This window comes from Eleutherodactylus coqui, chromosome 4 (genome assembly GCF_035609145.1).
Source record: "Eleutherodactylus coqui strain aEleCoq1 chromosome 4, aEleCoq1.hap1, whole genome shotgun sequence".
Lineage (NCBI taxonomy): Eukaryota > Metazoa > Chordata > Amphibia > Anura > Eleutherodactylidae > Eleutherodactylus > Eleutherodactylus coqui.
In genome coordinates this window covers 170,481,109-170,494,861 of record NC_089840.1, presented here as the reverse complement: position 1 = coordinate 170,494,861, position 13,753 = coordinate 170,481,109, and the positions used below count along the sequence as shown (strand labels likewise).

The window sequence follows — 13,753 nt, the reverse complement described above, 5'->3', positions numbered from 1 at the left end:
TGTTTACTATTTACATACATGTCTCTAATAATATACATTTCATGTATTTATTGACACTCACTATGGAGCTTATGGATATGTTTTCTCCCCTCCCACCTGCGTTTTTAGTGGGATCTTGCCTTTTAGTTCCACTTTGTTGTATAGGAATAGTGCGATAAATATTTATATTTTATGACTTTGAGTGCTTCATTTATTGCAGGTTTATAAAATTAACACAGCAATCTGGTGGTGTCATACATAATTACTGTCTAAGTAGAAATCATCGGAAACTTTAAAGGCTCTGAGGATCTAGTAATGGGCAAAGAATTTCTGCTTTCATTCTACTTTTGATTACTTAATACATCATTGCATAGTAATAATTTAGCCAGTGTTTGGATGGGTGGATGGATAGATATGAGATGATAGATAGAAATAAACATATGTGATGGATGGAGAGGTAGAAAGATAGATAGATATGTGATAGATAGATTGATAGATAGATAGATAGATAGATATGTGATCGATAGATTGCTAGATAGATAGATAGATATGTGATCGATAGATAGCTAGATAGATATGAGATAGGTAGATAGATAGATAGATAGATAGTTTTGAGATAGATAGATAGATTTTGCATTCCACACTATGCAGCCCAATTCTTAATAATATGATCATTTTTCACCCCCTTTCCCAGAAAGGAGGTTGATCACCAGGCATTAGGCAGCGATCACCAATCCATTGCGATCAAGCTGTAGCAAAACTACAATTTCCATGCCTGACAAGCTTCGGCTGTTATAGCGTGCTGGCAGTTGTGGTTTTGCACTGCCTGAGGGGATGCACTGAGTGCATGGGAAGCTACCTATGACTGAATATTCCTCTAATGAAGGATCTATAAAGAGAACTAAGCTTAGTTGAGAACTTACTCATCAGCTAACTTCCAAGAAAGAAGCGCTTATAGTTTTTTCCTTTGCTTTCATAGTCTACAATTCTCTATTTAGAGAATAAAATCACTAGAATAAAATGCCCAATTTTAACATTCAATGTTTAATGCATATTCTGTATCAAGAAACTTACTGTATGCTTCAGCAGATGCAGATATGGAAATATGTTTGGAAAACTGAATTGGCACTGAGAAATAAGGCACTTGATCAAACAAGGTTCCTGTAACTCATGTTAAGTAAAGTGCCTTTGCATAAACATGGTTCCTGCTCTTTTTTTGGGCCGCCAATAATATTCAACCTTCTGTAAGGTCGGGATCAGGGCATTATATGTGGAGGTGAATATATATGTATGTTTATCACAAAGATCTTGAGGCCTAAATCAAGATGGACTGTTGTCCAATGCATTGACAAAATATTCTTTCGAGTGTCTAATAAAAACCAGTTACAGTGACAGTAAAACGTGCCGTGCTCTAACCCACTATTTGAGACAGCTACTATTGCCACAAGCCACAGATATCTTTGTGAAGTGCTGTGGGGCCTATGGAAAGTCCCAGACTCTCATGGAATAAATAATTTGGATGCATGAATTTTCTCTACTGCAAAAATCATAATGTAGAATAATGGAGCATTTCCTATCACTTGGCTGATCTAGACAAGTCACAGGTGTAATCCTCCTACCAACGTCGGTACACAAAATGGTCTTAAATGGAAAGGAAATGCCAATAATAAGGTGCATAACACTGACTTTATGTAAATATCAGTTTTGTCTCCTACAAGCTTCACTGTCTTGTAAACAATTTGTAGAAGATTTAGCAATATTGTTGCCGAAAACAGAAGTATTATCTATGTGCTCCTGCAACTAATAAGCCATGCCATAATAACCACTTTGCTGGAGAGCTCCCCATGAAACACAAAATCAAGAATTCCCTGGGTGTCATAAGTCTCAGAAAATTGCAACTATTTCATAAAGAACATCCATTTTTAACTTAGCACGTATTGACAGCTCTGCCTCAATGTGCATATATACTTATGAAGGCAAATGATACTATTAAAAGAAGAATAGATTGTATATAAGTACCAGATCCTGCTCTCCCTAACCTACTGCATACATCTGCTTGGTCTGTTCATGTTCAGCGGACTCCTTAACAACTTGGAAATATACTGCCTGTACAAGTACAGCAAATGACTTTTGAGTTTGAGGAATGGTTGGGTACTGCTGTGGATTAAGTATGTGAACACAGAATGTCATGCACCCATGATGAAAACAGATGAGAGGCAGGAAGGGGAGCGGCACTGGTGACGTAGCAGGGGCACTGATGTACACATGGGACACACAGTCACATGTCAGGTGCTGTTATGGGTTTGCTTGAAGTGTAACAGGTTGACAACAAAATTAACAGTTTTGTGAGTTAAATGTATTTCCCACCCTTTATTACCGTTGGCTATTCAACCATGGCTGTAGTCTTATTATCTAGAATACCTATAGCACCCCCAATAAATTGTACACTCATTTGGGAGGGTGCAGTATAGAAACTCTGCAGTAAGGTATCTAAACCAGATTTCCCCAAACCTTTTTTTTTTGGAAATGCATCTACTAGCCCCTTTTCTGATCTTGAGGACTGCAATGATTGTTGCACAGAGGGAATAACGAGACTCATTTCTATAGTAATTTCCCACTGTCCTCGTTACACCATTTCCCCCTCCCACTTTGTTGCCCTTTTCACAGTCTGTCTTCCATCACGTACTTCTGTTTGTCGCGTGCATCGCGAGCCTTGACACGGTTCTGGCGGTTAGCTGAGGCTGGGATGGAGTGAACAGATGAGCTCTTTTTGCTTGAAGAGTGTGAAGAGTGCGAAGAGTGTGAGAGGCTGGCACGAGACTGGCTGGCATTGTGGTCGAATTGCATCAGGCAGAAGATGAGGTCTGTGGGCACCAACTCAAATTCATAAGGAGGATTTGTAATAACGTACCTAGAGAAAAAGAGATGCAATAACTTCTTGGACTTACATAATAAGATCAATATTAGCATTTTTTATGCTACATGGTATACTAATAATCTTATCTGCAGACTACAACAAGTCATCAGGAGGAGCAGTGCTGGAGACATGGGTTCAAATCTAGCTAAAGACAACATTTGTGTTGAGTTTACATGGGTTTCCTACCACACGCCAAAAACATTAAGGGAATCTAGATTGTAACCCCAGTGTAACAATCTCTATACATTTATGAATAAATTAAACAATGGAGTCAGGAGAATGTGCATTTTGTCCTCATCCCCGACACAACTTCTATACAGTGTGTGCCCCATGGTTTCCTTGTATGCTCAGTATGCGGGGAAGGACACAGAATGTGAAGTCAGGACTGAAGAAGAACACTACTATAGAATGTCAGATTATTATTGTAGTGTTTCAAGTCATAGGGGCAAGTAGGCCAACGCAACAGCTTCAAGCCCTAAACTAGACTACTAGGCCTTTCACTAATAAATATAAGGGAGTCATTTTTAATTCTAAACAGACAACATGCATACGGAAGCGATTAATGGGAATTATTGTAATTCTGTTTTTTACCAGTTACCCCAACAATCAGGACCCTCCAGAGCTTTAGAAACACCCCTTAAAAATGTTAAATTGGGAAGAAATAAAATATCTTTGGAATGTGCGAGATTATGGAATGAAAAAAAAACTAAATAAAAACCAGCTCAATCTTCCAACTGACACTTGGAATATGGAAAAAACGTCAAATTCTGGACCCCTTTGCCCATACTTCGTCAAAGTATCCACCCTTTGCCCATAGGACAGCCTATGACAGTCTCGTCATGTGATGAATCAACTTTTAAGTTTTTTGGTTAGGATGTTTCCATTCTTGGTGGAAACCTCCCACAGATGTTTATGATCTGCAGTCTGAAACATGGGGGGATTTCCATACTTCTCAGGGAACTTTACTTCTATCCAAGTTGCAACGAACACCTACCTTTTGGTACACTGACTAGGTGTGCTTAGGTGGGCATCACGTAGCCGATATATGCCAAAGCAAAGCATGTTGTATGTTTTTAATGCTTTGCAGTATAAATCTCCATAGCATCCACCATCCTGCAAAAAGTACAAGCACAGTAGGATCAGACGTATGATATATACAGTACCTTACATGACAATTGTGTCAAAAATGGAAAAGCAGAGTACTGGCTATTTTTTAGAGATATCTCCTCCTAAAATGAAACAAGAAATTGATTAGCAATAGAGATGAGCGAACGTACTCGTCCGAGCTTGATACTCGTTCGAGTATTAGCGTGTTCGAGATGCTCGTTACTAGAGGCGAGTACCACGCGATGTTCGGGTTACTTTCACTTTCATCTCTGAGACGTTAGCGCGCTTTTCTGGCCAATAGAAAGACAGGGAAGGCATTACAACTTCCCCCTGCGACGTTCAAGCCCTATACCACCCCCCTGCAGTGAGTGGCTGGCGAGATCAGGTGTCACCCGAGTATATAAATCGGCCCCTCCCGCGGCTAGCCACAGATGCATTCTGACATAGCTCAGGGAAAGTGCTGCTGCTGGTGCTGCTGCTATAGGGAGAGCGTTAGGAGTTATTTTAGGCTTCAAGAACCCCAACGGTCCTTCTTAGGGCCACATCTGACCGTGTGCAGTACTGTTGAGGCTGCTTTTAGCAGTGTTGCACAATTTATTTTTTTTGTATATCGGCTGTGCAGAGCATTGCGTCCGCAGTCTGCAGTCATTGTACAGAGTATAGGGGCAGTACTGGTGAGGCAGGGAAAGAGATATTCAGGCTATATACGCAGTGGGCTTTTTCCAAAAAATTGATCGCCGTCATCCCGCCAGAGGGAAACAGTATACATAATATTATACGCTGCCTACAGTATCTATCTGCTGGGAGTTGTAGTCCTAATTAATACGCAGCTAAGCGTTACAGCAGGCTTGTGCAAAATTGTTTCCTGGATCTGCTGTCTCTGTTACATCAGCGCTGTCATCCCGCCAGAGGGAAACAGTATACATAATATTATACGCTGCCTACAGTATCTATCTGCTGGGGGTTGTAGTCCTAATTAATACGCAGCTAGGCGTTACAGCAGGCTTGCGCAAAATTGTTTCCTGGATCTGCTGTCTCTGTTACATCAGTGCTGTCATCCCGCCAGAGGGAAACAGTATACATAATATTATACGCTGCCTACAGTATCTATCTGCTGGGGGTTGTAGTCCTAATTAATACGCAGCTAAGCGTTACAGCAGGCTTGCGCAAAATTGTTTCCTGGATCTGCTGTCTCTGTTACATGATCGCTGTCATCCTGCCAGAGGGAAACAGTATACATAATATTATACGCTGCCTACAGTATCTATCTGCTGGGGGTTGTAGTCCTAATTAATACGCAGCTAAGCGTTACAGCAGGCTTGCGCAAAATTGTTTCCTGGATCTGCTGTCTCTGTTACATCAGCGCTGTCATCCCGCCAGAGGGAAACAGTATACATAATATTATACGCTGCCTACAGTATCTGTCTGCTGTATCAGCTCAGCATTTTAAAAAAATAGAAGCAAAATACTTAAGGCATACTACTGGCCTTTGGCCACTTGACTGCTTCTGCGCTGTGAATTCCACTAGCTCAGTCATACGCACCTACGTCTCACTACAGGCGTGTGCAAAATTGTTTCCTGGCTCTGCTGTGCGTTCCGTAAGGGAAGTCAGCCTCCAACCACAGGCCAATAAGCGGCACATTTAATTACAGCGTTCTGTTTCTGCACTACTGGTAATACAGCATGCTGAGGGGTAGGGTAGGCCTATAGGACATGGACGCGGGCGAGGACGCGGAGGCCCAAGTCAGGGTGTGGGCACAGGCCGAGCTCCTGATCCAGGTGTATCGCAGCCGACTGCTGCTGGATTAGGAGAGAGGCACGTTTCTGGCGTCCCCACATTCATCTCACAATTAATGGGTCCACGCAGTAGACCTTTATTAGAACATGAGCAGTGTGAGCAGGTCCTGTCGTGGATGGCAGAAAGTGCATCCAGCAATCTATCGACCACCCAGAGTTCTGCGCCGTCCACTGCTGCAACTCTGAATCCTCTGGCTGCTGCTCCTCCTTCCTCCCAGCCTCCTCACTCCATTACAATGACACATTCTGAGGAGCAGGCAGACTCCCAGGAACTGTTCCCGGGCCCCTGCCCAGAATGGCCAGCAATGGTTCCTCTCCCACCGGAGGAGTTTGTCGTGACCGATGCCCAACCTTTGGAAAGTTCCCGGGGTCCGGGGGATGAGGCTGGGGACTTCCGGCAACTGTCTCAAGAGCTTTCAGTGGGTGAGGAGGACGATGACGATGAGACACAGTTGTCTATCACTCAGGTAGTAGTAATTGGAGTAAGTCCGAGGGAGGAGCGCACAGAGGATTCGGAGGAAGAGCAGCAGGGCAATGAGGTGACTGACCCCACCTGGTTTGCTACGCCTACTGAGGACAGGTCTTCAGAGGGGGAGGCAAGTGCAGCAGCAGGGCAGGTTGGAAGAGGCAGTGCGGTGGCCAGGGGTAGAGGCAGGGCCAGACCGAATAATCCACCAACTGTTTCCCAAAGCGCCCCCTCGCGCCATGCCACCCTGCAGAGGCCGAGGTGCTCAAAGGTCTGGCAGTTTTTCACTGAGAGTGCAGACGACCGACGAACAGTGGTGTGCAACCTTTGTCGCGCCAAGATCAGCCGGGGAGCCACCACCACCAGCCTCACCACCACCAGCATGCGCAGACATATGATGGCCAAGCACCCCACAAGGTGGGACGAAGGCCGTTCGCCGCCTCCGGTTTGCACCACTGCCTCTCCCCCTGTGCCCCAACCTGCCACTGAGATCCAACCCCCCTCTCAGGACACAGGCACTACCGTCTCCTGGCCTGCACCCACACCCTCAACTCTGCTGTGCTCGGCCCCATCCACCAATGTCTCTCAGCGCACCGTCCAGCCGTCGCTAGCGCAAGTGTTGGAGCGCAAGCGCAAGTACGCCGCCACGCACCCGCACGCTCAAGCGTTAAACGTTCACATAGCCAAATTTATCAGCCTGGAGATGCTGCCGTATAGGGTTGTGGAAACGGAGGCTTTCAAAGGTATGATGGCGGCGGCGGCCCCGCGCTACTCAGTTCCCAGTCGCCACTACTTTTCCCGATGTGCCGTCCCAGCCCTGCACGACCACGTCTCCCACAACATTGTACGCGCCCTCACCAACGTGGTTACTGCCAAGGTCCACTTAACAACGGACACGTGGGCAAGCACAGGCGGGCAATGCCACTATATCTCCCTGACGGCACATTGGGTGAATTTAGTGGAGGCTGGGACAGAGTCAGAGCCTGGGACCGCTCATGTCCTACCCACCCCCAGAATTGCGGGCCCCAGCTCGGTGGTGGTATCTGCGGCGGTGTATGCTTCCTCCACTTAACCACCCTCCTCCTCCTACGCAACCTCTGTCTCGCAATCAAGATGTGTCAGCAGCAGCACGTGGCCAGCAGTCGGTGTCGCGCGGCGTGGCAGCACAGCGGTGGGCAAGCGTCAGCAGGCCGTGCTGAAACTACTCAGCTTAGGAGAGAAGAGGCACACGGCCCACGAACTGCTGCAGGGTCTGACAGAGCAGACCGACCGCTGGCTTGCGCCGCTGAGCCTCCAACCGGGCATGGTCGTGTGTGACAACGGCCGTAACCTGGTGGCGGCTCTGCAGCTCGGCAGCCTCACGCATGTGCCATGCGTGGCCCACGTCTTTAATTTGGTGGTTCAGCGCTTTCTGAAAAGCTACCCACGCTTGTCAGACCTGCTCGGAAAGGTGCGCCGGCTCTGTGCACATTTCCGCAAATCCCACACGGACGCTGCCACCCTGCGCACCCTGCAACATCGGTTTCATCTGCCAGTGCACCGACTGCTGTGCGACGTGCCCACACGGTGGAACTCTACGCTCCACATGTTGGCCAGGCTCTATGAGCAGCGTAGAGCTATAGTGGAATACCAACTCCAACATGGGTGGCGCAGTGGGAGTCAGCCTCCTCAATTCTTTACAGAAGAGTGGGCCTGGTTGGCAGACATCTGCCCGGTCCTTGGAAACTTTGAGGAGTCTACCCAGATGGTGAGCGGCGATGCTGCAATCATTAGCGTCACCATTACTCTGTTATGCCTCTTGAGAAGTTCCCTGCAAAGCATAAAGGCAGATGCTTTGCGCTCAGAAACAGAGGCGGGGGAAGACAGTATGTCGCTGGATAGTCAGAGCACCCTCCTGTCTATATCTCAGCGCGTTCAGGAGGAGGAGAATGAGGAGGATGAGGAGGAGGGGGAAGAGACAGCTTGGCCCACTGCTGAGGGTACCCATGCTGCTTGCCTGTCATCCTTTCAGCGTGTATGGCCTGAGGAGGAGGAGGATCCTGAAAGTGATCTTCCTAGTGAGGACAGCCATGTGTTGCGTACAGGTACCCTGGGACACATGGCTGACTTCATGTTAGGATGCCTTTCTCGTGACCCTCGCGTTACACGCATTCTGGCCACTACGGATTACTGGGTGTACACACTGCTTGACCCACGGTATAAGGAGAACCTTTCCACTCTCATACCCGAAGAGGAAAGGGGTTCGAGAGTGATGCTATACCACAGGACCCTGGCGGACAAACTGATGGTAAAATTCCCATCCGACAGCGCTAGTGGCCGAAGGCGCAGTTCCGAGGGCCAGGTAGCAGGGGAGGCGCAGAGATCAGGCAGCATGTACAGCACAGGCAGGGGAACACTCTCTAAGGCCTTTGACAGCTTTCTGGCTCCCCAGCAAGACTGTGTCACCGCTCCCCAGTCAAGGCTGAGTCGGCAGGAGCACTGTAAAAGGATGGTGAGGGAGTACATAGCCGATCGCACGACCGTCCTCCGTGACGCCTCTGCCCCCTACAACTACTGGGTGTCGAAGCTGGACACGTGGCCTGAACTCATGCTGTATGCCCTGGAGGTGCTTGCTTGTCCTGCGGCTAGCGTCTTGTCAGAGAGGGTGTTTAGTGCGGCTGGGGGAATCATCACAGATAAGCGTACCCGCCTGTCAACCGACAGTGCCGACAGGCTTACACTCATCAAGATGAACAAAGCCTGGATTTCCCCAGACTTCTCTTCTCCACCAGCGGACAGCAGCGATACCTAAACAATACGTAGGCTGCACCCGCGGATGGAAGCATCGTTCTCTATCACCATCAAAAACGGGGACCTTTTAGCTTCATCAATCTGTGTATAATATTCATCCTCCTCCTCCTGCTCCTCCTCCTAAAACATGACGTAATCATGCCGAACGGGCAATTTTTCTTAGGCCCACAAGGCTCAGTCATATAATTTTTGTAAACAATTTTTATACGTTTCAATGCTCATTAAAGCGTTGAAACTTTCACCTGAACCAATTTTTATTTTAACTGGGCTGCCTCCAGGCCTAGTTACAAATTAAGGCACATTAACCAAAGCGATTGATGGGTTTCACCTGCCCTCTTGGTTGGGCATGGGCAATTTTTCTGAGGTACATTAGTACTGTTGGTACACCAATTTTTTGGGGCCCTCGCCTACAGTGTAATCCAATTAATTTTTTGCCCACCTGCATTAAAGCTGACGTTACATCAGCTGTGCTGGGCACTGCAATGGGATATATTTATGTACCGCCGGTGGGTTCCAGGGAGCCACCCATGCTGTGGGTCCACAGGGAGTCGTAACTGCATGTGTCTACTTCTAAAGAACCCCAGTCTGACTGGGGCATGCAGTGTGGGCCGAAGCCCACCTGCATTAAACATGACATTACCTCAGCTGTGATGGGCAATGCAATGGGATATATTTATGTACCGCCGGTGGCTTCCTGGCACCCACCAATGCTGTGGGTCCACAGGGAGTTGTAACTGCATGTGTCCACTTCTAAAGAACCCCAGTGTGACTGGGGCATGCAGTGTGGGCCGAAGCCCACCTGCATTTAATCGGACGTTACCTCAGCTGTGATGGGCACTGCAATGGGATACATTTATGTACAGCCGGTGGGTTCCAGGGAGCCACCCATGCTGTGGGTGCACACGGAATTCCCATTGCGGAGTTGTACCTGCCTGTGACTATTTATAAAAAACCGCGGTCTGACTGGGGCATGCAGATACCTTGACAGAATGAATAGTGTGTGGCACATAGGTTCCCCATTGCTATGCCCACGTGTGCAGCTCCTGATGGCGGTGGCACAGGATTATATTTCTCATTGCTTCTGTACAGCATTGTGGGCTATCGCTCCGCCCCTTTTAAAGAGGGTCGCTGCCTAGCCGTGCCAACCCTCTGCAGTGTGTGCCTGCGGTTCCTCCTCATGGCAGACGCACTTATAAATAGACATGAGGGTGGTGTGGCATGAGTGCAGCTCAAGGCTGCGCAGGGACACTTTGGTGTGCGCTGTGGACACTGCGTCGTGCGGGGGGTTGGGCAGTATGTAACCCAGGAGAAGTGGCAGCGGAGTGTCATGCAGGCAGTGATTGTGCTTTGTTGGACGTAGTGTGGTGCTTAGCTAAGGTATGCATTGCTAATGAGGGCTTTTCAGAAGTAAAAGTTGTTGGGAAGGGGGGGGGTGCACTCTTGCCGCTATTGTGGCTTAATAGTGGGACCTGGGAACTTGAGATGCAGCCCAACATGTAGCCCCTCGCCTGCCCTATCCGTTGCTGTGTCGTTCCCATCACTTTCTTGAATTGCCCAGATTTTCACAAATGAAAACCTTAGCGGAGCATAGGTCCCATACAAAAATGCTCGGGTCGCCCATTGACTTCAATGGGGTTCGTTACTCGAAACGAACCCTCGAGCATCGCGATAATTTCGTCCCGAGTAACGAGCACCCAAGCATTTTGGTGCTCGCTCATCTCTAATTAGCAACTAAATGCTCTTTCGTTAAGTAGTTTAATGTTTATACAGCTATATGTAATTTTCTGCACTGTATATGCAGTTCTATGGAAAGCAATGTGGCTGCCCACAGAGTTTCCAGGGACTTGACTTATCCTATTTTCCAATATTTTGAAGAATTAATATTCTATGTTATGCATCTGATTTTGAGCTGTTACCCTCTCCCTGTCTCTGCTCCCATGCTTTGCACTGCAGTTCTGCTTGTTCAGATTTGTCCACTGTACATTATAGTAAGGACAGAGTGATTACAAAATGTATCACCGTGATAAAGATTATCAGCAAATCACTCTTTAAAAAGCCACTTCAGTTTAGCTAAAATTTCCTTCCCAGACATTTAAGAATCTTAAGCAACAGATGACAAAGTGGCAGCAAAGTGTCCCGAGCAGCACAACAGTCTATGATGAAAATCTGTAATGGAATACACTTCATATTGAAATATGTTATAACAAATAAATAATACATGTTTACGTGGACTACATATTCAGTGTTGCTTCATAGGTTACAAATCTTTACTTACCCCAAGGTCAGCAAATGGTCCATCATACAGAGCCAACTGGGCTACTCGGCAACGGTCCCTGTTGGCTAGAGTTTGTGGGGTACTGTACCCTCCACGTAATGCATTCTCCTCTGCTATTAGGGCTTCTAGTTCAGGTGTTGCCCCACCTGTCACCAATGTGCGGATCAGAGTTAAAATGTTATCATTAAAGTACGTCTGGAAAAACAGAACAAAAAAAGAGAGGTTAGCTGTAGGAAAGGTGCTGAAAAACCTCCTCACCTACTGTGGCTCCTTATGTACCTGCCCTCCACTACTATAATATACCTAATAAATATATTTACACACACAACAATGTGGCTTGTGGCTTCTACGGCTTGTGTTGTCTTATTATGTGCAACATGCTACAGAAGCTCTTTGTCAAAAACATCATTTCACATCAGAGGCGTAACGTGAAGCTTCTGGGCCCCAATGCAAAACCTGTAACAGGGCCCCCAATTATAATGCTTTATTCAAAGTATTGGGCTCCCTATATGGAGAAGAGAGGCCTTATGGGCCACCTAAGGCTCCTGGGCTCGGGTGCAACCGCATCCTCTGCACCCCCTATAGTTACGCCCCTGAATCCTTTAGCATAACTATTCTATGTACAGATGTAGCTATATTTAGCTTGACTGTGAACATGTTATCTTAAGCTATTGCTATCATATCTGAACACAGCAAAAGCTATTGAAAGGGCAAAATAACTGTGGCACAGAACATTTTCTTAATGCATTAACAGTCAAGTTAAATTTTGCTATATCTATAGCAAAACTGCAGCCTGTAGCAATTTGAGGGCATCTGATTATGATAGATTATGGTGTTGGCAGGGAATGTGCCCCGGGTGTGAAAGCAGCACTGTAAGTAGCTTGGCCACAGTGTAGGGTAGCAAACTAAATCTTTACCCCAAGTGAGGAATAACAGCATTGTAAAAACTCTGATTTACTCACCAACACACTGCTAATGCTACCATATGAGCTCTGCACAAAAATATGGTAAACACAGTATTTTATGCAGGCTTTAATGATAAATGAAAGATCTTAGTCTGACAATGAAAATGGATGACTCCACCAATATGAGGCAAGTTTGGCTTGACAAGTGCATGTTAATTTGAGGAAACAGAAAAAGTTGATGAGCTGCTGTTCATGTTTGGACAAGAAGATGTCTGTGTGCAGTTCTAGCCCCAACTACATCCTCATCAGTGTTCATCTATTCTACCTCTGTGATGCAGAGCATTTTTTTGCTCAACAACCGGGTACAGCAAGTGCTTCCATGTAATGGCTAATAAGGGCATTAAGACATGTAATTGTAGGATACTGGGTGTAGTGAAAGCATGAATGCCTTTTCAGACATGACATGCATTGGTTTGGGAGCCCGCTTTTTGTGTTGCAAATGTCACAGCTGATTATCCCTCACTGGACTCAGGTCTTGGGTGCTGTTAAACTCTCTTTTAGCTGCTCTGACAGCAACATGTATCAATTAAACATTCAACTAAATGGTAGACAGCCGGGTGTCCTTTTAAAAAACTCTAGGGTATATGGGAAGCTTACAAATTCCTGGCCGCACTGACAACCTGACAGTGATTGCACAGCCGAACCCACAATGGATGTGTTAATTATTAATGTTGTGTCATGATGATGACTACTTCATTAGAATTGCCTCTCTGCTTTGTAGAAAGTGCACAAGTACAAGTTGTCAACCAGCAGACTTGGATTTAAGGGTACAGTCTAAACAGGGGCATTTGCTGCATTAGGTCACAGATGAAATTGGACCCTTATTACCCATCTAAAAATATTTAAATAAACTTGGCAATGCAATTGATTAATGGTTGTTCAAAACTGGGCAAAACCGTTTAAGTGATTTTATCCTACTGTAGTTACTCCATGCTGTCTCACAGTTTTTCATGTATGAGAACCAAAACTTGTCTGTATTACCATATTCCAAAGCCATATTAAGTCAAACAGATAGGCGTATGCACTAATACGCATACTAAATAATAGCGGCAAGTGTATTAGTGCATGAACCGGGGTTTTAATTTTTTTTGACAATTTAAACTCCGTTATTGCACTCAAGAAATATAGGTCTTGCTTTATAGTAAAACTATGTGCGGGAAGGATAGGGCAAGTCCTATCATTTATCAGGCCGGCCTCAGACGGGCGATTTTTCGCGCGATTTGCGCATGCGCATGCGTCCGGCGATTTTATAAAACCATTGCTTTGCAATGGTATCGGACACATGAGCGCTTTTTATGCGCTCGTCCGATAAATTATAGAACAAAAAATCGCAGATCGCACCTATCGGCGATCTGCGATTCCTGTTCTCTTCTCTATATGCGCTCAATGGGGCCGGCGGCAGCAGCGCCGACCCCAATGAGAACATATAGAAGACAAATCATTCTTCTCTGCCACAG

At 46.3% G+C, this 13,753-nt stretch overlaps 1 protein-coding gene across 2 annotated transcripts in view; it reads right to left on the bottom strand.

The window, feature by feature from the left end:
• KCNMA1 (potassium calcium-activated channel subfamily M alpha 1) overlaps positions 1-13,753 on the bottom strand; it is a 466,431-nt gene that overhangs the window by 18,240 nt on the left and 434,438 nt on the right. Inside the window, exons 25-27 of one of the 2 annotated variants that reach the window (XM_066600372.1) lie at positions 11,332-11,526; positions 3,891-4,009; positions 2,666-2,890 (exon numbers count right to left, since the gene is read on the bottom strand). In XM_066600372.1, coding sequence (XP_066456469.1) covers positions 2,666-2,890; positions 3,891-4,009; positions 11,332-11,526 — 539 coding nt within the window. Of the gene's footprint in view, positions 1-1,068; positions 2,891-3,890; positions 4,010-11,331; positions 11,527-13,753 lie in introns of those variants that run through there. The other variant, XM_066600373.1, reaches the window with a different exon arrangement.